General features: G+C 42.0%; 1 protein-coding gene across 4 annotated transcripts in view; it reads right to left on the bottom strand.

Moving 5' to 3' along the window:
• Nucleotides 1-23,014, bottom strand: part of crema (cAMP responsive element modulator a) — a 24,208-nt gene extending 1,194 nt beyond the window's left edge. The window contains exons 1-8 of one of the 4 annotated variants that reach the window (XM_066658067.1): nt 22,872-23,014; nt 18,035-18,131; nt 17,347-17,481; nt 13,420-13,505; nt 11,262-11,410; nt 10,694-10,873; nt 1,142-1,298; nt 1-693 (exon numbers count right to left, since the gene is read on the bottom strand). The exon at nt 1-693 is cut by the window's left edge and continues 1,194 nt beyond it. In XM_066658067.1, the coding sequence (XP_066514164.1) occupies nt 549-693; nt 1,142-1,298; nt 10,694-10,873; nt 11,262-11,410; nt 13,420-13,505; nt 17,347-17,481; nt 18,035-18,121 (939 nt within the window). In that variant the 5' untranslated portion in view covers nt 18,122-18,131; nt 22,872-23,014 and the 3' untranslated portion in view covers nt 1-548. Of the gene's footprint in view, nt 694-1,141; nt 1,299-4,646; nt 4,862-10,693; nt 10,874-11,261; nt 11,411-13,419; nt 13,506-14,134; nt 14,225-17,346; nt 17,482-18,034; nt 18,132-22,871 lie in introns of those variants that run through there. The other 3 variants (XM_066658068.1, XM_066658069.1, XM_066658070.1) reach the window with 3 other exon arrangements.
• Between the last annotated feature and the right edge of the window lie 155 nt (nt 23,015-23,169).

Genomic DNA, 23,169 nt, shown 5'->3' with positions numbered 1-23,169 from the left:
CAACCACACGTTGGTTCTACGTTCATCTTCGTGTTGATCTCTTTTCCACTTTAAACTATAACGTTTCCATTTACTCCAGTCAGCGTTTCTTTAACAGTTCCACACAGAAATCAGAGGAATGTCAAACTGAGAGCAAATGATCCACTGCAGCATTCAATTCAGCAAAGCCTTGGTGACTGTGTGGGACTACATTTGTGTTTCTGATGAGCTAGCAGACACATACAGGGCAAGGGATGGCTTCCAGGGCTTATTTAATATGTACAATATGTGGTTTAATGCAGTGTGTGTGTGTGTGTGTGTGTGTGTGTGTGTGTATGTGTGAAAATAAACCAAAACAAAGTTAACATCTCAATATGTTTTAGAACAAAATGAATGGAGTAATAGATAGGTTCAATCCTGGGGAGTCTGTAAACCACACTCACACGTACATATGTGGCATATGTGTGTGTGTGTGTGCTGCAGCAGTCTTTAAGAGTGTGTGTGTGTGTGTGTGTGTGTGTGTGTGTGTGTGTGTGTGTGTAAAACAGTTAAGCAGGAGTGAGTCTGTGTTACTCGGGCTTGTGGCAGTAAATGTCTTTGAGGGCTTTGAGTTCCTCTATTAGAGTTTTGTTCTGGTTTTCCAGCACAGCCACGCGATTCTCCAAACACTTCACGTACTCTTTCTTCTTCCGACGACACTCTCGTGCTGCTTCCCTGTTACAACACAATCAGAAGATGAGTTAAACACACCCACAGATACATGCACACGCACAGGATTATACACTCACACACTTCACACTGAGAGGGGAACGGCAAACACTTTCAGAGAGTTATTCAAAGTGAAAATTAGAGTCAGAACTGTTATGTATAATATATATAATATAAAATGGCTATATAAGTGCTGTAGCGTCGTGGTGGCTATCACTGCTTCTGTAAATATATCTCAGAAAGCTCTTGTATTATATACAAAATAAAAAAAACCTTGATCAAAATATGAAAGCTTAATTAATTTAAAAAATGCTAAACAACTTTAAAAAAGATTCGGTGGTGAGTCCTGTTTTCTATAGGATTCCATCAATGTCAGGACAAAACATACGTAACAAACACACACACACACACACACACACACACGCATCACAATCAGAGTAGGTGTGTGTCGTACCGGTTCTTCATCAGGCGAACTTCTCGTTTGCGTGTAGCCTCCTCTGCTTGTTGCTGTGGACTGTGGATCGCACCCGGTGATGCTGCCATGACAACCCCCTGCGGTAACCCTGACGACGGGGAGCGGATCTGATACGCAGGCATGTCTCCTGTGGCAGCTAGAAAAGACACACACACAAACACATTCGTAAGGGTTCATTAGCAAAGAGCACGTAAATACAAACAAAAACGATCTTCAGAGGAGCACCACACACTGGGAGGTATTTTTCCGAAAGTGCATCTCAAATGAGACAAAGAATCAAATTAGATTTCAGTCCCTGAATAAACTGGTTTAGGCTCCATAGCACAGGTCCCCTGCGTGGAGGCAGCCATGTTTAAAATAGCTATCTTTGACACACCCAGGCCACTAAGTGGCAGTATAACCACAGTTTCATTTTGAGGAAAGGAATATTAACACAAACCCTGTTAAAAGTAAAAACAGAACTCAAAATAGACAACTTCGTAATTTGGCTACAACGAACGCTGCTGTGATCTTAAGATGTAATTACAGGTCTAGTATAAGCCAATCACGTCAACACACACTGATCCAGTTCTAAAGTATGGACCACACAGCCAGCCAATCAGCATATCAGTGTTCGCCCTTGAGACCAGCATAAACAATGCAGCTCTAATTGCTCTAATTAGTTTATGTAATGAACCCAAAACACTCAGCAGAGTTAGTAAGATTATGTAAAGGGCCATGGGGCACATACAGTTGGTTTCCATGCATTGTGGGGACATCGCACGGACTTAAATATGACTACTACTTACCTACTCACTATAATCATAAATATATTACATTATACATTAATCATAACCTTGCCCTGAGCTTACGATGTAATGATTTATGTGTTTTATTATGAAGACAACTCCCTCCCATACACAAACTCATACTAACACACTCTCTCTCTCTCTCTAACACACTCTCTCTCTCTCTCTCTAACACACACACTCTCTCTCTCTAACACACTCTCTCTCTCTCTCTCTAACACACTCTCTCTCTCTCTAACACACTCTCTCTCTCTCTCTCTCTAACACACACACTCTCTCTCTCTAACACACTCTCTCTCTCTCTCTCTCTCTCTCTCTAACACACACACACTCTCTCTCTCTAACACACACACTCTCTCTCTCTAACACACTCTCTCTCTCTCTCTCTCTCTAACACACTCTCTCTCTCTCTAACACACTCTCTCTCTCTCTCTCTAACACACTCTCTCTCTCTCTAACACACTCTCTCTCTCTCTCTCTCTAACACACACACTCTCTCTCTCTAACACACTCTCTCTCTCTCTCTCTCTAACACACACTCTCTCTCTCTCTCTCTCTCTAACACACACACACTCTCTCTCTCTCTAACACTCTCTCTCTCTCTCTCTCTAACACACACACACTCTCTCTCTCTCTAACACACACTCTCTCTCTCTCTAACACACACTCTCTCTCTCTCTAACACACTCTCTCTCTCTCTCTCTCTCTCTCTCTAACACACACACACACACTCTCTCTCTCTCTCTCTCTAACACACACTCTCTCTCTCTCTAACACACACACACACCTTAGCAACCACTATGACTTGACAACATGACGAGAAGTGGACTAAATGAAGTCTATTACCATGAAGGCAGCTGCAGGAGGTCAATCGTTACTGATCTCAATATTCACGTATGTTTTCTTACGGTAAAAACGCATTAGTTATTCTTCTTCATGTTTATAAACAGCCGTTATTCTGACGATGGCCTGGACGTCTTAAAGATGCGGTGTTACACCTATTTTAAACATCCCCTCACTGCAGAGAATAAACCGCATCATTCAGGGACAACAAAGCAATCATTTCCAAAAACACTGCTTGCAATACTTTTGTGGTAAAAATGACAGATTGCTGCTTTAAGGCACTGGTCACTGGTCTTTCATTCGCTCTGAAACTCTGAAAACATTATTTCTATCAAGACACGTATTCCTGATTAACACGACAGCATTTGTTTATAAAGAGAAATAGCACACACTGCTACTCCTCGGTGCTGAGGTCCACACAGAACAATAACTTCAGTAATTACATCCATCTCTAAAATCTGAGTGGGTTCATTTTCCAATGTCACAAATCTATTTACTTTTCTTTCTCATCACAATCTAAATAATGATCATTTAAATTATTCTAAATATAAAACATGGTCTGATATTTAATGCACTGTTTTATAATACGTTTAAATCTAAATGATAATGAGATGCTTATAAATAAATACAAAAGAAAACAAATAAATATTCCCAAATAAAAATTTGTTTTCCAAACGCTGATGAAACGTCGAGGCCTATGTCCTCCGAAGGTTTCAATGTGTTCAATACCTCCATAAATACTACAACCTACAGCAACAAATAAACAGATCCACTACATAAATAAATAAATAAATAAATAAATAAATAAATAAACAAACAAACAAACAAACACTAAATGCTCGCACTAATAAACAACAACCAAACTACACATACATCATTCCGTATTTAATAAATGCTGATATGAAATGTTATTCAATTGCTGGCAATTTAAAAACACATAAATATATCCATAAATAATAAATAATAATATAAATAATAATAAAAAAAAAGTGAAAAAACATGTTGTTGTTGTTGTTACTTTGTTATTTAGATTTCAGTTAGTGCCCCGTCTGCTGAGGATGTGCTTCACTGAACAGACTGACAGCGCTGTGCTTTACAGCATGTGCCTGTGTGTGTGTGTGTGTGTGTGTTTGTTATCAGTGTGACAGCACACTTACGTCACTGTGTGCGTCGTTTCTCTTGCGCACTCTCTCCCTCCCCCTCCTGCCTCTCTCTCGCTCTCTCTCTCTCCAGCTCTTACATTCTCCCTCGCTCTCCCTTTCCCCTGGTTTCCAGGAAATTTACTGACGTCAACAGAAAAGCCCTCCCTCTCTCTCACTCTCTCTGGGTCATGGGTTTGAACAGACTCCACAACACTGCTCTTACTCCCTGATTTGGTAAACAGCAGTGGCTCCAAAAGTTTGAATGACTGCGTGTGTGTGTGTGGTACTGCTCGTCTCTGTGTAGGAAACTTCTGCCCTACTTCATTCATGTCTGGCAGCCAGTCAAAAGTTTGGTGTAAACCGTTCCTTCACTTCACGCAGGGAATGACAGGCACAATACACGAGCAGATCATTTCTAACTCGGCTTTTATGCTCAGTCACGGCGTGCTTCTGAAATATTTACACTGCAGTCCTCTCAGGTTAAACTTCACAGGTCAGTGATTTGGAGTTAGGGGTTAACCACAACGAGAAGTGGAGGTTTAAAATGTGCTTCAATTCCCTGAGAATCTTTTAAAATTAAACACCCTGCGTTCACAGCAGTGCCGTTTTAATACAAATACAATGCAGTTCCAGCACAAACTACCTGTTAAAATATAATACAACACACAAACACCTGCACACTCTTACACACACTCATACACACACTCTTACCTGATTCTGTCTCATCCCCAGTCACTGCCATCTCTATGGTATAATACTCCAGTTGTGCTTCCGTGTTTATTCCTCTCTCAGTTTTACCTACAGGTCTCTCTTCCTTCTCTCTCCCTCAGTCAGCTGCCGGGTTTGACTCTGCAATGGAGGGCCACTCGCTCCGTCTGTTTCTTTCTTTGACTTGTGACTCACTGTTAAACTCTCTCTCTCTCTCTCTCTCTCTCTCTCTCTCTACCAGATTACAATTAAGGCCATTGACATCACTATGACATCACTGCACTCTCAGAGGGCATAACACACTGCCTCTAAAGATCTCCCTCCCCTGGGTCTGAGTGAGTGAGTGAGTGTGTGTGTGTGTGTGTGTGAGAGAGAGAGAGAGAGAGAGAGAGAGAGAGAGAGAGAGAGAGAGAGAGAGAGAGAGAGAAATGTTGGAGAGAGAAGAGAGAAAGATATAGAGAAAGGATAAATAAGAGAAAGAAAAAGAAAGTAAATAAAGAGTGGAAGGAGAATGAAAGAATTAAAGAGAAAAAATAAACAGATATAAAAAAGAGCAAAGGGGCAAAAAGAGATGAATGAGAAAAAAGTTTAAGATTAAAACAACACAGGGAAGTCAGAAAGAGCAAGAGAGAGATAAAGGTGACTGGAAAAGAGTGAGAAAACGTGAGAAAGAAAAGAAAATAAGTAGAAAGACACAGAGAGAAGATTAATACAGAAAAAAGAAAGAGTATGACAGAGAATCTTAATTTTAAAAACCCTTTACTTGCCCACGGAAGAGAGAGAGAGAGAGAGAGAGAGAGAGAGAGAGAGGGCTAACAGAGAGAGAGAGAGAGAGAGAGAGAGAGAGAGAGAGAGAGAGGGCTAACAGAGAGAGAGAGAGAGAGAGAGAGAGAGAGAGAGAGAGAGGGCTAACAGAGAGAGAGAGAGAAGACTAACAGAGAGAGAGAGAGAGAAGGCTAACAGAGAGAGAGAGAGAAAGCTAAAAGAGAGAGAGAGAGAGAGAGAGAGAAGACTAACAGAGAGAGAGAGAGAGAGAGAAGGCTAACAGAGAGAGAAAGCTAACAGAGAAAGAGAGAGAGAGCTAACAGAGAGAGAGAGAGAGAGAAGACTAACACAGAGAGAGAGAGAGAGAAGACTAACACAGAGAGAGAGAGAGAGAGAGAAGGCTAACAGAGAGAGAAAGCTAACAGAGAAAGAGAGAGAGAGCTAACAGAGAGAGAGAGAGAGAGAAGACTAACACAGAGAGAGAGAGAAGACTAACACAGAGAGAGAGAGAGAGAAGACTAACACAGAGAGAGAGAGAGAAAGCTAAAAGAGAGAGAGAGAGAGAGAGAGAGAGAGAGAGAGAGAGAGAGAGAGAGAGAAGACTAACAGAGAGAGAGAGAGAGAGAGAGAGAGAGAAGGCTAACAGAGAGAGAGAGAGAGAGAGAGAAGACTAACAGAGAGAGAGAGAAGGCTAACAGAGAGAGAGAGAGAGAGAGAGAGAGAGAGAGAGAGAGAAGACTAACAGAGAGAGAGAGAAGGCTAACAGAGAGAGAGAGCGAGAGAGAGAGCTAACAGAGAAAGAGAGAGCTAACAGAGAGAGAGAGAGAGAAGACTAACAGAGAGAGAGAGAGAGAGAGAAGACTAACACAGAGAGAGAGAGAGAGAGAGAGAGAGAGAGAGAGAGAGAGAAGACTAACAGAGAGAGAGATTAATAAATAAAGCACATGACTGGAATGTGGATATTATGTAAATGACAGAGTAACCGAGTTAAAGGAAGTTAATGGAGAATCTGGTTGTTATCAAAAGGAATAAGCAGATTAAGTGAAAATGAATTGAGATGTTGTGGTGCTTCATACCAGCGGGAGCGTGCAGTCGGAACCAATTTCACTTCATTTATTTATTTAGATAACAGAAAGGCTGGTGTTTATTATTTTGCGTCAGTTGGACATACTGGTTTCTTCTCTTTGTTGATGCAAAAGAGGAGAAGAAAGAGAGGGAGAGAGGAAGGGGGGTTAGATGGATGGGGGGAGGAGGGAGGAAGGAAGGAGGGGAGGGCGGCTGAGTTTGATGTATTTTTAGATGATGACGCAAAAAGGTGTTTCAGGACAAACAAAAGGATATTGTTCCCATTCCACCATATAGCACTGCTTAGGCATCTGCTATAGCCATCCAAAATATCTATACAGAACAGACAGACGCTAGTTTTATACTCTCTCTCTCTCTCTCTCTCTCTCTCTCTCACACACACACACTATTATAAACTAATCAGCTTTAAAATGGTTTACATTCACTGTACTTCAGTTTGCAGCGTATTTGCGCTTGAGAGTAATAAAGTTGCACATTCAAACACAGACCCGTTATTATCACCTCTCTAAACCAAAACCCATCTCAGTGTTCAGTGAAGAGAGCCACAGAGCAATCAGTCACTTTCTACGTTCTCCTTCATGTTACAAAATGTCATGGCCTTTGAAATATGGCCGTCCACATTCAGGTGACCCGCTCCATGGACCATAAACAGGTTCATTCATTCAACGAGTATAAAGCAGTTTGATTCTTTATCTCACGTGAGTTGCGCTTTACAGAAAAATATAAACAATATGTTGTTTTCATTGATACAGTTTAGTGCCAAAAATGACAAATGCAACTGTGTGTTATTTAGGTCATGCATCAGTCACATGATCTGTGAACTGATTGTACAGGGTCAGTGGGTGTCTAAGACGGTGCTATACAAGTGTAACATTACTAAAGGCTAAGTAAAGGCTAAAACACCTTTAAGTTTTTGTTGCAAAATTAAACACCATCTCATTTAACATAATTATTTCTTTCATTTGTTGTTTGCAACGTATTTATACAGCGCAGGGTTGTGTAGTCACTAGGTGCAAGGCAGGAGCACACCCTGGACAGGGCACCAGGACAAAACATATCGACGAACTCATATAATCAGCCAATCCACCTACCAGCATGTGTTTTTAGAGTGTGGGAGCACCTGGAGGAAACCCACACCGTCACAGGGAGAACACGCCACAAGTTCTCACAGTCTGTCACCTGTGGTGAGGTTTGAAAGTGTTGAGCTGTGTGACAGTGACACTACACTGTGCTGCCGCTGAACATAATGTTAAACTAAAATAGGTAAACAATAGCATAAATAAAGAAAAGTTTTTAATTTAACAGAACCCTGCCTAACTTCATTTTAATTAATGTAAGACTTCTCCTGTGTAAATTATCTTAAACTCTACTTTTAAAAAATCATGGCCATTTTAAATTTGACCAGGGACACATCCTCTATCACTTGTTTCCAATGCCACTTTGGTTTATTCACCAAAGACCGTCTGTAGAAGTCTGGAGCCATCGACCTCGTGAGCCATACAGAAATATACAGATGCTCAAATTCATTCATCTTCTGTGACTTAATCCTGTTCAGGGTCTCAGTGTCTGCAAAGGTTACCAAGAAACATTTGTAGCAAAGTACATCATGGCACCATACGTTCACCCAGTCATTCCCATGCTCACAAAGTGTGTACCAACACAGACACTGGGAGAACACACCACAGGAAGATCTCACAGACGGTGACCTGAGGCGAGGACCCTGGAGCTGTGGGACACCTGAAAACACCTGCCTCAGAAATGGTCCTCAAACACTCGCCTGGTCAGTTTAGTTGAGGTTGAGGCTCTTTTGTCTTTAGTTTTTTTTTATTTACTGTTTTCTTAGGGACAAGCACCACAATTCTCAAACAAAAAATGTGGACAATCAGTTCTCATGCTGATGCTAACCTTCTTCTCTTCTGTCTGTTTCCTTTTCTTTGAAACACAGGAGGAAGATCTGAGTGAGAGTGGAGCTTCATATGATGGCGACAGGTTTGATGGTCAAACTGGGTTTCTGTTGTTGGATCCACATTTTCTCTGCTTTTTTTTTCAATTTCAGTTCCAACTACATTTCTCTAAAGATCTGATTTTAAACTTAGCATTGGATGTGTTTTTCTTATATTGCGTAATAATTATATATACAAATAATTATCTTATATCTAATGGCTGTACAGACTGGAAACTGAATAAATGAAAGGGTTGTTTAGTCACAAAGCTACACACACCGCTGAGGAAGTGATATTTCCTGGGGAGAGAGGATGCGCCTCTATGTGGGTTTGCTTATTCATTTATATTATGATACCAAAAGTAATAAACAACCACTATTCAGATGAGCACTATATTTGCTATCTGCCCTGTTGGCTTGAGATCTGAAGGAGGGGGACCCATGGAGTGTTTGGCAGGTGTCTTTAAAGGCTCCATTCACAATTGAAATCAAAAAACACTTTTTCTAAGATTCAGAAGCTGTTTCCTGACCATTTCCCAGCTCAAACCAGTCTAATGTGTTTATGAAGCCCCAGTGTGTTGGCCTTGGTCATGCTGTTTCGCTTTCCTTAAGGTGGATCCCACTCTGAATTTGGAAGACAGCTAACTGCATGAAAGTAAACACAGACTGAAAGTGCTACAAAACTAAAACAACTCGAGTTTCCGTGGTAATTCAAACAGCGAATAAAAACGTACATGTTAAACTTCAGCCACGTAATAAGAACAGTCGTGTGTTCCACCTTAAAAGACACAGAACAGTCGTAGACGCTGTCTTTAATGCTGTAGATGTCTATGTAAAACAGATCTATTATTTGTCTTCAAATTTGATTAACTTTACAGTCCACTACGGAGGGCTATACTTCTGTAGTAGACCGTATTTTACACATGATATCATCAGAACGCTTCTCCTGAAGAAAAGAAAGTCCCGGTTCTCCGTAGCATTGGCCCAATCTGTTGACCACAGCGAATCATCTGTCTGAGGATTAAACACAGCTCATGTTGTTCTCCTAACCTGCACACTGCATGATGCCAGAAACAAATCACACACAAATGCACACCATGCAAATTGCTTTTCCACTCAACTGCTCAACTACTGCTGGGTGACGTAAAAGAGAGTCAGAAGAGAGCCTGGGTGTAGTTTCCAAACTGTTTCATAAAGATCACTGTGGTTTGAGCACCCTTTCTGAGAAGTGAGTGAACCTTAGTCCAGGCTTTTCGCCGCGCTTCTGACATCTTCATACTCCTGAAACAACCAATAACTCTGTAATTTAGGTCAAAACTGGAAGGAATTCCTATTGAGTGAAATGAAGAATGCGCTAGGTATCGTATATAAACAGCGGTGATAAACGCTGAGACTCAGACCATACACTTCCCACTAACACCCCACTCTGTGTACTACAAAGGCTTCACACTGCAAAAGATTACTAAGCTTTGACTGTTGCTGTGTACCTTGGATACATGATATGTACCACATTAAGAGATCATATACTGATACAATTTCTAGGAAATGACAGGTTTTCTTTGCTGTCTACAGAGTGCCTCTCTACACTTATGATGTGGCAGTGCTGTACTGACTGGTTTCGTTTTGAAAATTGGGAATAAGGTCTTCCCACAAAGATGAAGAGCTTGTAGACGATGTCTTATAGTTTTTGAGGAACCGAGGGCATCAGGAAAACAACTGCTGCGTAAACAGTTGCGTATTTATGCATTATCTGCATTTCAGAGTGAAAGCTATTCAAATGCAGCTGTTTTAAATACAGGAGTGTGCTTCTCTGGGTGCAGTATCATAAAAGGTAAAGGCATTTCTCTATTCTATAAGAGTAACTAAACAAAAAAGTGTGAATGTATGTTGACGTAGACGTGGCCGATTACCTGCACGACCTCTTGAAATCCACAGGAAATTACAAGGAGGGCTTTGGTATGAACAGCAGCTGTTACAGTACCAGAAATTCAAGGTCTAGAAGTTCCTGAGCCGCTGTGGTTTTCACAGTTTAATGCCCATGTTATTTGTACATGTATAACTCTCTCAGTGTGGGTAGGATTCTCCCTCTTCGCTCAAAGTAAAGCTACGTATTGTGGGTGTGCAATACTGCATCATTAGATCTGAGCAGTGAGTGTTCATCCTGAAAGTGTGTCAGTGCATTATTAAATGTGTGGATTTGGCAGCAACTAAATTAAGGAGAAAATGGCTGAAGAGAGAAGGTATGTGTGTCTCTTACCCTGGACGAGGACTTGTCCAGCTGACAGCAGGAGCTGTTGTGCAGGGTCTCCAGCTTGAGGAGCATACTGTAGGATGGTGGCACCAGACTGAGGCGCAGCAGCACTGGGCAAAGTTAAGGCCTGCAGTCCATCCCCTGATGGACCACCGATCTGAATCGCTCCGCCCTGAGTTATGGCAACTACACGGAGAACAAAAGAGAGAAACATCTCAGAGCTGGTCAGTACTTCTCTGTTCTGTCTTTCAATTTAGCTGTGTACACTCGGGCCACTTGTGTTGCAGGGGGTTTATGGGAATCCTCAGGTTGATTTGTAATGATCCGCTTCATTTATAAATTGAAAAAGCATTTTCCAATGACACTATACTGAATATATAATACCCTTGTGATCACCCATACACTCATTTGGTTGTGTCTGTACACGCCAGCACTATAAGTGATTTTAGTTCAAACGTACTGCTTGTGTATTATATAAAAATCACTGGAGTTCTACTTTAATTCAAAGTTAATGGGGTGAACCACGCAGAAACACTCCTCTGTTTGTATATAGCGTGTGTGTGTATACACGTACTGTATTGTCCTGAGCTGGTCTGGTAGATAGATGAGGGCACAGTCACTGTAGCAATGCTGGAAGAAGCCGGGGTATCGTCTTCGATCTTCTCCTCTTCATCAATCTTTGGCACGGCTGGTGTGTCGGACGACAGCTCGCTCAAGATCTTTCTGCGTAAACGAAACACAAACAAATGAAAAACTCAACACAAACACATGGAGGGAATCCTGAACCTCCAGACTCTGAAATGAGAGCCGTTATCATAGTTGACGTTGTCAGCATTAAGGTGCAGATACATTCTTCTGTTCACTCGCAAAGCCCTCCACAACCAGGCCCCATCCTGTCTCACTGATCGGCTACACCGTCACAATCTTTCCCGAAACCTTCGCTCCTCTGATGACAACCCCCTGTCCATACCTCCTAGCACTAAGCACAGGAGCTGGGGAGATAGAGCCTTTTCTGTAGCTGTAGCTCTCTTTTAGCACATGGCTCTGTTTGTTATTGTCCATGTCTCCGCCCTTGTCACGCCTTTGTTCCGCCTCCTTGTCCATCCTCCTCGTTATCTGTCTCAGGTGTGTCTTGTCTGTGTCATGTAATTAAGTTCCCTTGTCTCAGTTCCTGTTTGTCGGTCATTTGTTTCATTTCTCTAGTCATGTTCCTCTTCCAATGTTGCTGTGTCCTGTTACCCACTCCAGTCTGTCTGTCTCAGTCGTTTCCTCTGTCGTGTTATTAAGTCTGTCTGTCTTGTTTGCTCTAGCCCTCTCTGTTTAGTTTCTGATTTAGCGCTGTGTTTATGTTTAGCGTTAGCTATCTGTGTTTATTTACCGTTCTAGGTCTTAGTGAAGTATCTCTGTCTAGGTCTTTAGTCTGTCTGTCTTTCCCGTTTGCTATAGTTCTCCGTTTTAGGTTTAGTCTGTCCAGCTCTTTGTATTTTAGTTTATCCTGTGTCTTTGTTAGCTCCCTGTGAGTTGCCTTTCTGTTAGTCTCTTTGTTTTGTTATAGTCTTTTGTTAATAAAGTATCTGTGTCCGCCTCCGTCAGTCCGCCCTCCTCGATTCCTGACACCTCTTCAGATCTGCTTTTAATACACGAGTTAATTCTCTTCATTTTCGTAGCTTGCTTGCTTCGTGTTATTTTATTTTTCTTATTTGAGCTGTATCTTAAAGGCTTTAATGATCTTATGCTTTTTGGATTTCCCTGATTTTTTTGATCATCTTGAAAAGCGCTATAAATAAAATTGAAGTTATGTAATAACATAACTTTTGGGAGTAGGACCACGCCTGAACTCCTCCTCTCAGCTCTATATATACCCTGAAAATTCATGTCATTTCCGCGTCGGACAAACTCAGGAGATGGATCTGGACTCGACTGCTTCACGACGTCAGCTCTCTCCTCGGCGCTGGGTCATTCCCACTGATCCCCATATTCAGAGCCGTGGTCAGCCATCATCAAACCCACCGAGCCTCCTGTTTTAAACTCGCTCCCACCTCCACCCTTTTCTCTTATTCATTTATCCAACGGGGGTCCGGCTTCATACGCATTCATAAGCCACCCTTTACTCTTCCCCAAAGACTTCTGAGTTCACCTCCCCGCTTCAGCCTCTACGGGTGTGGTCCGTATTAGCAAATGTATCATTATTATTATAACAATAACACTTCAAATGATCTGCTTTTGCAATAAGACAGATCAGCTAAATCAATTAGTAAAAATATCCAAAAATGTATTATAATCTTGGAGTTTTCTTACTCTCTTTATATCATACAGTAATAATCCATGGATTATATAGTAGATGTTTTCACATCCTCAGGTATTCATCAGTGTATTTCTGTGTAAACAGTTTGCTGTCCTTGGTCAAGTTATGTTTTGTTGAATTTCTATTTGGAAAATAAGTTCTGATCCTATACAGAGAACATTTATAGTTTAATTGTTTACTAAATTTCACATGTTGGTATCGTAAATAAACATTTCTTCTTGAACATTTGCCAAATGTAGAGAAGGAGAGCCGCAAATGAAACGACCTGACTAAGGTTATAAAAACCCCTCTGCACATGACTGTAGAAGCCTTGTAAAGGGACCCTGGATGGTGTGATGTATTTAACTAATTTTAATGACAGTCTAAGGTTATTCCTCATTGGGGTGTCGAGTTCAGATGGTTATAAGTGAGAGTGGATTGTGTTCACCTGTACGAAGGTCGTCTGGAGAGAAGTTCTCTCCTCTTCTGCGTGTCTGAAACATCTGTTTCCTCTCCATCAGCCGTAACAGCAACCTAGAGACAGACAGACACACACACACACATGGCACACAGACAAGAATGTACATACGCATACAGAGATGTGGCAACTGCAACTGTAATATATTAAACACTCATTATGACAAATTGCTCATTGGTTGTTTCTACTATAAACATGTCGTTTTTACAGGAAGTTTGCTTTTACAGTGTTATTCCTAAAGTAACTCATTCATTCATTGTCTGTAACCCTTATCCAGTTCAGGGATGCGGTGGATCAGGAGCCTGCCCGGGATCACTGAGCGCAAGGCAGGAGCACACCCTGGAGGGGGCGCCAGATCTTCACAGGCCGTTCTAAAGTAACTGAATGATGATATTTGTGTTCTTGTGGCTCTACCTCACGGGATTTGAACCGAAACCTTGAATATGACGTTATGGTTCTGAATGTCAAATGTAGTGACTCACCTATTCCCTAATTTCTATTCCCGCTAATACACTGTAGAGAAACTAATCACAGATTGTTTTGAAGTCAGGGTGATCATGAAAAACTGGGGGCACATGATTGGTGTGTTGAGGTTTGCTTCCTTATTGCAACTGGTGTATTAATATATTTTAAAATTTATTCATAATATCAGATCAATCTGAGGAGAAACATGCTGCAAACATACCATTTTACTCTTGTTACTTTTGGAGAGAAATGGCAGCTAATGTGGCTAAGAGCAACCAAATCCTTACACCATATTTTCTTTGCTGTCTTCTCAGAAGCTGGTTCTATAACAAAGTGAGGACAAAACACAATAAACAAGCTTTTGGACATGATTTGGACTGATGTCGGCTATTAGCCAGCTGTTTGTTAAAATAAAACACTTATCCACTAGTTTTGTGTCGATATAAGAGCCCTGTGCTAATAAACCCCTGACCTAGAGCCAGCAGCTGTAGTGAACGCATCCTGCTGTGGAAGGTCAATGTCAAATGTTTCAGGTTTTTACAGGAATACCAGATGCAGATCACACTGTTGGGCAGCATGGAGGTGCAACAGGTACTGTCTCTATCACACACCTGGAGTCGTTGGGTATTAACTCTGCTTTGGCTCATTGTGTGTGAGGAATCTTGTGTGATCTCCCTGTGTCTGTCTGGGTTTCCTCCAGGTGCTCCGGATTCCTTGCTCAGTCCACGCCTAGGTGAACACGCTATTTAAAAGTGTCCATAGGTATGAGAGTGAGAGTGTGTAACGCCCTGTGATGGACTGGTGCCATGTCCAGGGTGTGTTCCTGCTCTGTGCCCAGTAATTCCAGGTAAACACTGCAAATCTGAACTGGACAAGGGGATTACAGAACATTAACGAATGAATTGTTGATTATATAAATGAATAATTATAATATTCTAACACCAATTCTATTTATCCACAATATTTTATGATTTCTGACATTGATAATTAATCAATGTGTTTTTAATATATAGCAAGACACACCTAGATATGAAGAAACATGACAATTTAATGTATGACATACAGGGGGCAGCAATGGCTTTAAGGAAGTGCCCTAACCCCCAAAGTTCTCCCCAAGCCCTGAGGTGGTTGGCAGCCTGCTGCTCCAGGTGTGTGTGTGTGCACTGCCCCTAGTGTGTGTGAAATATCGGTCCCTTAGTGTGTGTTTGTGTGTTCAGGGATGGGTTAAATGCACAAAAGCAATTTCCCTAAGGGGATTAATAAAGTGACTTTTCTTCTACACAACATTCTAAGGGTGCTTCCAGAAATGTTTACTACTGCCCCTGTTCACCCCTCCCTTCCTACTGATCCTCTCTTACCCCGGAAGAAGGCAGAGGATTTAAGAAGATGAAAGGAGAAAGAGGAAAGAGGGCTGTAACTGGGGAAATGGGACAGAGCCAGCACATGTTGCAGTTCTGTCTTTTTAATGGGGTTAATTATGAACGTTTAACACCTGCTTATATTTGCTTATACCTGCTGCAAACATGTGATTATGTGTTACCTTTTTGTGTAGCCTTCTCTATATTTGCATACTCTCTGGGCGTACACACAGCGATGTCACTCCAGAACCTTTAAAAGACTTCCCACACACTCTCAGTTTGGTCTCTCCAATGGAAGGCTCTTAAGAGTGGCTTCTTTTGTCTCCTCCGGTATTTAAACAGGCAGCAAGACGGCATCACAAAATCAGTTTCCAGGTCACAGAGGAAAGGTGAGGATCGGTAGGAAAAAAGCAGCAACTGTTATGGTTTCTGGAAGCACCCAATATTTAATGTTTGAATCACCCTTTTGTCTAAATTGAAGGAAAATGAATAGAACGACTAGAAGGCCTTTGATTTGTACACAGGTCGCAGATATAGGAACAAATACACGCGTCTATCTTGCAGCTCAACCTCATTGTTATAGCTCCATTTTAAACTGATTGTGGTAAATTACATAACCACAAAACTCAAAGAAAGAAACCAAAACCAGAAATCATTCCAGTGTCCAATTACTTATGACCTCCTCTGCACATAACACAGCTCCTCATACTTGGTTGAAAGCCAGGAATGAGCTTAGGGTTACAACTTAAAACCTGACTAGACCTGTCCCTGCTGTGTAACTGCTTTGAATACACAAGTATTACCCTCAAACCATCCTTAAATGTCCTCTGTAACATCTCACATCTTAAAGGAAAAGACGTCCACAGATGCCCCTTTATTCCATGTGTAATGTCAGAGAATTGTGTTGATGTACGACGTGTCTGTGTGTGAGAGTGTATAGTGTGTGTGTGTTAGCTGTATGATCTTTATGAGGTGTTTAAATGACAGAGCAGATATGACATAACAAGGTGTTTGTGTGTACTCATGTAATTTGCTTTTCTTTTTTTTTTTCTTAACTGAAACCATGAGGCCACTCTTTCTAAGAAGTAATTAAAGCTTATAACTTACTAATCACCGCCGTTTCGGACACTTCTTGCCACACGTTAATTCACATAAATTAAAGACATATTTTAAATGAACAAGAATCTGCAGCGAGGACCATCTTTAAAGCCCTGCTTGTTTGTTACTTGCGTGGTGCCAGTGTTGATACTGGAGCTGGACAAACGTTTGACGTGAAAGCTACATTGATGGGATTAAAGGAATCAACTCTCTCACACTCGCAAATCCCATTAGCGCTCTAACCATCTACACTAACCCTGTCTGTTACCATGACGATCCCGCACTTTTTGACTACGTTCTTTCTTAAGTGAAAGCACATGGCTTGTGATTGGTCGATTTAAAGGATTCATTGTGATGCAACGTGTATTTAGATTGGTATCATATATAACACAAACTGAATCATTGGAGGTAATGCGTGGTTTGAAACATGGAAAGGACTGTGTAACGTTATGATGCACATTGGTTGCACACATACATGCGTTATTAGCTGCGTTAGGTGTAGTAAAAAAACTCTTAATATCTGAGTTTAGCACAACAGCTACATTCTTCTGAGGTTTACACATTAATGTTTTTAATAAAAACACCGTGTTTCCGTAAACGTGCCTGTCAAATTTAACATGTCTAAATGACCGTGTGCTGATTGGCCTCCTGTGTTGTACCTCATTCAGAAAGCAGTTTGGTCTAAGGTTGGGTGGATATATGTGTGTGTGAGTGTGTGTGCGTGAGTGCTGGTTTCCTGTACGTTCCATACCTTAGGTCACAGGGTGATGAAGGGTTGTGCTGATGTGTGCGTGTTTGTTTCCTGTAGGTCCTGAGGTGACAAGATGATAGTGCTGATGTGTTTCATACCTGTATGGTGTGTATATGAGTGACAGAGTTGTGCTAATGTGTGTGTGTGTGTGTGTGTGAGAGAGACAGAGATACCTGGCCTGTATCTGAGGTGACTTAGTGACAGAGGGTTTGTGTTGGGTGTTACCTGTATGGTCTGTATCTGAGGTGACTGAATGACAGAGGGTTGTGTGGCTTGGATGACTCCCTGCACATGTAGCGTCTGGCCCCCAGGTAACGTCACTACTTCCACACCTGCTGACTCCACTATGCTCTCACTCACCTTTCAGATAGAGGAGTTGGGGGTTTAGAAGGGTTTCAAATTCACTCACTGAGAAGCACACAATCTGGAACCTGTCCTCCAGTAAGAGACCATTGGAGGCTAAAGCTGATAATGAACAGCTTCTCTGAACAGTAGGCGTATAGGGTTAGAGCATGTACTTGTGCAGATAGGCGTATAAGTGTATGACATGTTCTAATATGTAGCATTAGGGTTATATCACAAAATACTGCTGTGCTATAAATTACAGCGTTACAATGGATTTACCTGAATAACCTGCAGACATTAACATTTATTTTATATGTGCAGAGGCCTACGCTGTGTGTTAAACCGTCTGTGGCTTCTTTCTGTGGTACACTAGCAATGAGTACTCAAAAAAGACAGTGTGTGTGTGTGTGTCTGTGTAATTAACAGTGGTCACACTCAAGTGAGTGTATGACAGACAATGAAAGTGCGTTAATACATCTGTGTGTGTGTGCAACAGCAAATGCAAAGTGTTTACCTGTACAACTGAGTGTAACAGGCAATGAGGGTGTGTGTGTGTGTTTGTTTTTACCTGTGTGACCGACTCTGAATCGCTCTGAGTTGTCTCTGTCTCGGTCACACTGCCTTCCTGCTGCTGCGTTGCCACCGCCGTCTCCATGGTGATCAGCCTAGCAACCAAGCAGAGAGGAAGTGTTCTGCGCTAAGGATAGTGTAACAGTACAGATGCAGCTTTGACATTAAATCAAATCATCCTTTCTGATACCACAAAGCTTACATATTATCAGCAAGTGTCAAGGCTAGCGTCTTTTCCAGCTGTCTGTCCTTAAAGCAGTAAGGACCCATTACATATTTAATGCTAATTAATGCATCACAACATGAAAACTAAGTAAGAATATTTATTTTTTAATATGTTACTAAGTCTGTGATGATGTAATCGTTCATTAATTTACATTTTTGCATTACACCAAGGAGCCAGAACATTATAAAAGCCTTGTTTTTATATTCATCGTTCATTTGATCAGTTTCGCGGACCCTATATATGCACTTTTGCTAGTACCGACCACGTCTGTAAAGGCTGAATCAGGGAGGTGAACAAGGAGGAGGTGTTTTTGGGGAGGAGTGCAGTGTGGCTTTGCAATGCATATGAAGCCGTACCCCCCCTACACACACACACCACCCCCCGTTGGATAGACAAATACAAAAAAAAGGGGTGGAGACGGGAGCGAGTGTCCGACATAGAAATAAAGTGAGTTCGCAGGGTATTTACAGGGCTGAGGGGAGGAGTTTGGGTGTGGTCCTTCATCAGTGGACACAGGACACTACCCACTAGACATATTTGGTTGGGACTGCTATTTATGATACATTCATACCTGCGAAACACACACTAACAAAGCACCATGTCAGTGTCACTGCAGTGTTGATGATACCAGCTCTGTGGTGAAACTACGTGGGTCCTGACCACTTTAGAACAGGATGAAGGGGGCTAGTAAGGTATTACAGCAAAGTGCAGGAGCTGGTAAACCAGACACTGAGTTTAGAAACATGGAAGTGGCTTTAATGTTATGGCCGATTAGTGTTTATGTGCTGACTGTAAACCTTTACAACTACTATAAGGTCTAACAGTGTTTCTTCCAGGACCTAGCATTTACTCTAAAAGCACTCAAGACTTTTATCTGAGACCGTGTAATGTGTCTTGATCTGATCCATTCTTGTACAATGTCGACAGACTAAAGAAGAAGTTGTTTATTTCTCTTCTGCTAGCCTGACTGGACATAACCAAAATGTTACGCAGATGTTTAACCACTAGTGCGTAGACACCGAATTAAAAACCTCTGCATGTTTTTGGTTGGCATTTATTTGAATGATTAACTGCAGATTGGTTTCAGATGCAATGACATATAAAGTACACGATTATAGCACGGAATATTGTATATTTGGTAAAGGACTCATGGTTTAATTGTTTTATTTTTCTTTGCCATGCTGCCTGTATTTACAGAACACACTAATATGTCACTGTTTCATCCTGTTCAGGGTCCTACATTTAATTAACATTACAGGGACTTCATATGGAGCGAATCTGAGAAATTGTAATGCTTTCTCAATAGACATGCCCCTTTTAGCACCAGGACTGTTTACTACAGAGCCATGCAGTTGTAATTCATGCAAAATGGGGTTTGACATTTTTGAAATAGGCAAGGCCTTTCCTGAAAAAGACGTCATACGGATGGCAGCTTATGTTGCTATATACCCTGTATATATTGTTCACCATTATTATTGCCTTCACAAATACCACCCAGGACATGTGCACTAATTCACTATTAACTAATTAACTATGCACTGATAACAAGCTGGATCCATGATTTCCAAAACTTAATTTCAAATTCTGGATCTTGGGCCACTGAACATGTCTCCACTTTACTTCAGTCTGTTTTAAATGAGCTTGGGCACAGAGAAGGTGGGGTATTTCTGGATCTTGTTGATATGTGGTTTCTTCTTTGCATGGTAGAGCTTTACCATGCGTTTATGGATGGCGTGTGTACAGTTCAGCTGTGTTGAAACCTTGAAATTCTTTGGTATTTTACATGGAAACATTATTCTTGTATTGTTGCACTATCTGGCAGTGCTGCCTTTGAGAGCGATGAACCACTCTGCATTTTCACTTCTGAAAGACCCAGTCTCTTTAAACGTAGGCATGTTGCTGCCCTGTAGCCTATGAACAGTGTTGGAGTGGTATTCCGGAGTACTCCCGGGGGAGGCACTTCATTTTGGTCTGGGAATAAATTATAACCGTACGCACATTTATGGCCCTGTTCATTTTTTAAAACACTCGTTCTCAAAAAGTAAACTGTGACAACAGCAGATAAATCAGATTTTTTTCTTACTGAGTAATATTCTTGAGAACCCTGAACACAAAGGCTCTGCTAATAATACACAGGCTCCACTAAAACACGCAGCAAACATCCCCCCCTGTCATCCCAGTGGGAGAGACTGAAGAAATCCCCTCTGGAGTGTTACACTCTCAGGACTGCATGTGTGAGGAGCGTCTCAACCTTACATCTTGTTAAGAATAGGCTAGTAAGCTCACTGACTCAGGAACAGTTGTGTTTATGTGCACAGAGAAGGAAACTCTAACAATGACACATGTTTACATTTCTAAGTATGAATCAAAACATGTAAACAATAGTGTATTACGCCTATCTGCATGGGAGAGTGAGATACATTTCAGGTTTTATTTACATTTCAAATTTATTTTTAAAGTAATATTATGTCTGACATTTTTCCTTCAATTAGCAACATATTCTTGAAGTGGGTTTGTTTTATCAACGCAAAGGGAAATGTTATTTATTCACTCATTCATTGTCTGTAACCCTTATCGAGTTCAGGGTCGCGGTGAGTGTGGAGCCTACCTGGAATCACTGGGCGCAAGGTGGAAAAACACCCTGGAGGGGGCACCAGTCCTTCACAGGGCGACACACACTCACACCTACGGACAGTTTTTAGTCGCCAATCCACCTACCAACGTGTGTTTTTGGAGCATGGGAGGAAACCGGAGCACCCGGAGGAAACCCACGCAGACACAGGGAGAACACACCACACTCCTCACAGACAGTCACCTGGAGGAAACCCACGCAGACACAGGGAGAACACACCACACTCCTCACAGACAGTCACCCGGAGGAAACCCACGCAGACACAGGGAGAATACACCACACTCCTCACAGACAGTCACCCGGAGGAAACCCACGCAGACACAGAGAGAACACACCACACTCCTCACAGACAGTCACCCGGAGGAAACCCACGCAGACACAGAGAGAACACACCACACTCCTCACAGACAGTCACCCGGAGGAAACCCACGCAGACACAGAGAGAACACACCACACTCCTCACAGACAGTCACCCGGAGGAAACCCACGCAGACACAGGGAGAACACACCACACTCCTCACAGACAGTCACCCGGAGGAAACCCACACAGACACAGGGAGAACACACCACACTCCTCACAGACAGTCACCCGGAGGAAACCCACGCAGACACAGGGAGAACACACCACACTCCTCACAGACAGTCACCCGGAGCGGGACTCGAACTCACAACCTCCAAGTCCCTGCAGCTGTGACAGAGACACTACCTGCTGCTTCACGCTATTTATCTTCTACACAATACCTAATAACAGCTGTAGTATTGTTTGACCAAGTGTTGTTATTACTGTAATTATAAGCATTAAACAACATTACCAGTCTTTGGAATTTGGAATTGCATTCAAAATAGGCACTTTCATTTTTCTCATTTTCAATATCTGTCGTGTTTTCTTTGTCCTGACGTTGTTTAAAAATAAATTCAACTAGGTGTAGCCTCTATTTCGTCACGTTTTGTCTTCGAGTACTTTCTGTACTTCTCCTTTAACTTCTGTTTGCCGGGAGAGCTAGAGTTAACGGTCGAAGCTGAAACTTCCTCTTTCAACAGCTCCAGTGCTTTAAGCCTTTAAACAGGTTTCTTATGACATTACACAGACCAGAAACGGCGTGAGACGAGTTAAACGTTGTTTACTTCTCACTGGAGCCCCACTTGGCTGTTTTTATTGGTAGGATATTCGATTTGTGAGCGCTGAACAATACCACGACGGTTAATCCTGTGGAGGCGCTGTACACACAGCCAGGTAGAGGGGGCAAGGTAAAAACAGGTCTGTTCACCCCAAACCGCAGGGTAGGTCAGCGTCTGTAACGCGGGGCACTGACGGGCAGCTTATTTGATTATTGTGGATGGTAAAAGTGGCTCTGGAGTTCAGTGAGTCGCTCCTGAAGACTCGGAGTGTTTGTGGAGTCGAGGTTCACTGGGACGAGGCTCGTTTATCTGCAGCGCTGTTACGTCACCAGCCTTTAACGTTAGTCAGGGGTAACTTGGCGAACTGAGTTAGCAGCGCTACCTTTCTTTTCCGAGTTATCCGCATTAAATTATTAAATTAATAGGCTCGGGTATTAAATATGGTCCTGTGAAAGCTACATTTCTCTCAGAACTTGTCGAATAAATGAGTAATGTTAAGTTAATGTAAGCGTAAAGCGTTAATAATTTGACATTAATCCTTTTCCCCCTCAGGACCATAGTCTAATTTGTTTCGAGAACAAAATGTTTTGAGAAAACTGCTTAAAACCAGACTCTGATGTGAGAAAAACACTCCGCTCGGCTTTGTTGTTTTTTTTATTGGTGTTTATTAGGTGAGCAGTGAGTGTTAACAGTAAAAGGAGCTGTTCTGTGAGACTCACTAATGTCTAGTCTCAGTTAGCCTCTAAGCTAACGTTAACAGAAGTAACGTTAACTGACAGGTGGTGTCGGTTCGGCTGTCTCTCTCTCTCTGTCTGTCTCTCTCTCCCCTCTCATGTTGGACACACAGCAGTAACTTACCGCAGTTTTTTACGTAGCTCGTCTCGTCACCGTTTGCGGGTGGAGTGGACGGAGGCTCGGAGACACGTAGCGAACACGTCAGCTCTGATGAGCCGAGAAATGTCGACTATGCGAGCGGCGGAAAAAAACAAAAACCTGCCCGAGGGCGGAGCTGAGCTTCAGCTCCAAAAACGGATAAAACACCCCGGGTCCTCCACAAACCCCCGAACTCCCAGGAGCTCACTCACAAACTCTGTCCTTACACAGAGAACTTAACCCACAGACGGTTTATTTGCGTTTGAGTTTAATATATTTGGAT

The sequence above is a fragment of the Hoplias malabaricus genome, chromosome Y, assembly GCF_029633855.1.
Source record: "Hoplias malabaricus isolate fHopMal1 chromosome Y, fHopMal1.hap1, whole genome shotgun sequence".
NCBI lineage: Eukaryota > Metazoa > Chordata > Actinopteri > Characiformes > Erythrinidae > Hoplias > Hoplias malabaricus.
This window is presented reverse-complemented; position numbering and strand designations above follow the sequence as displayed.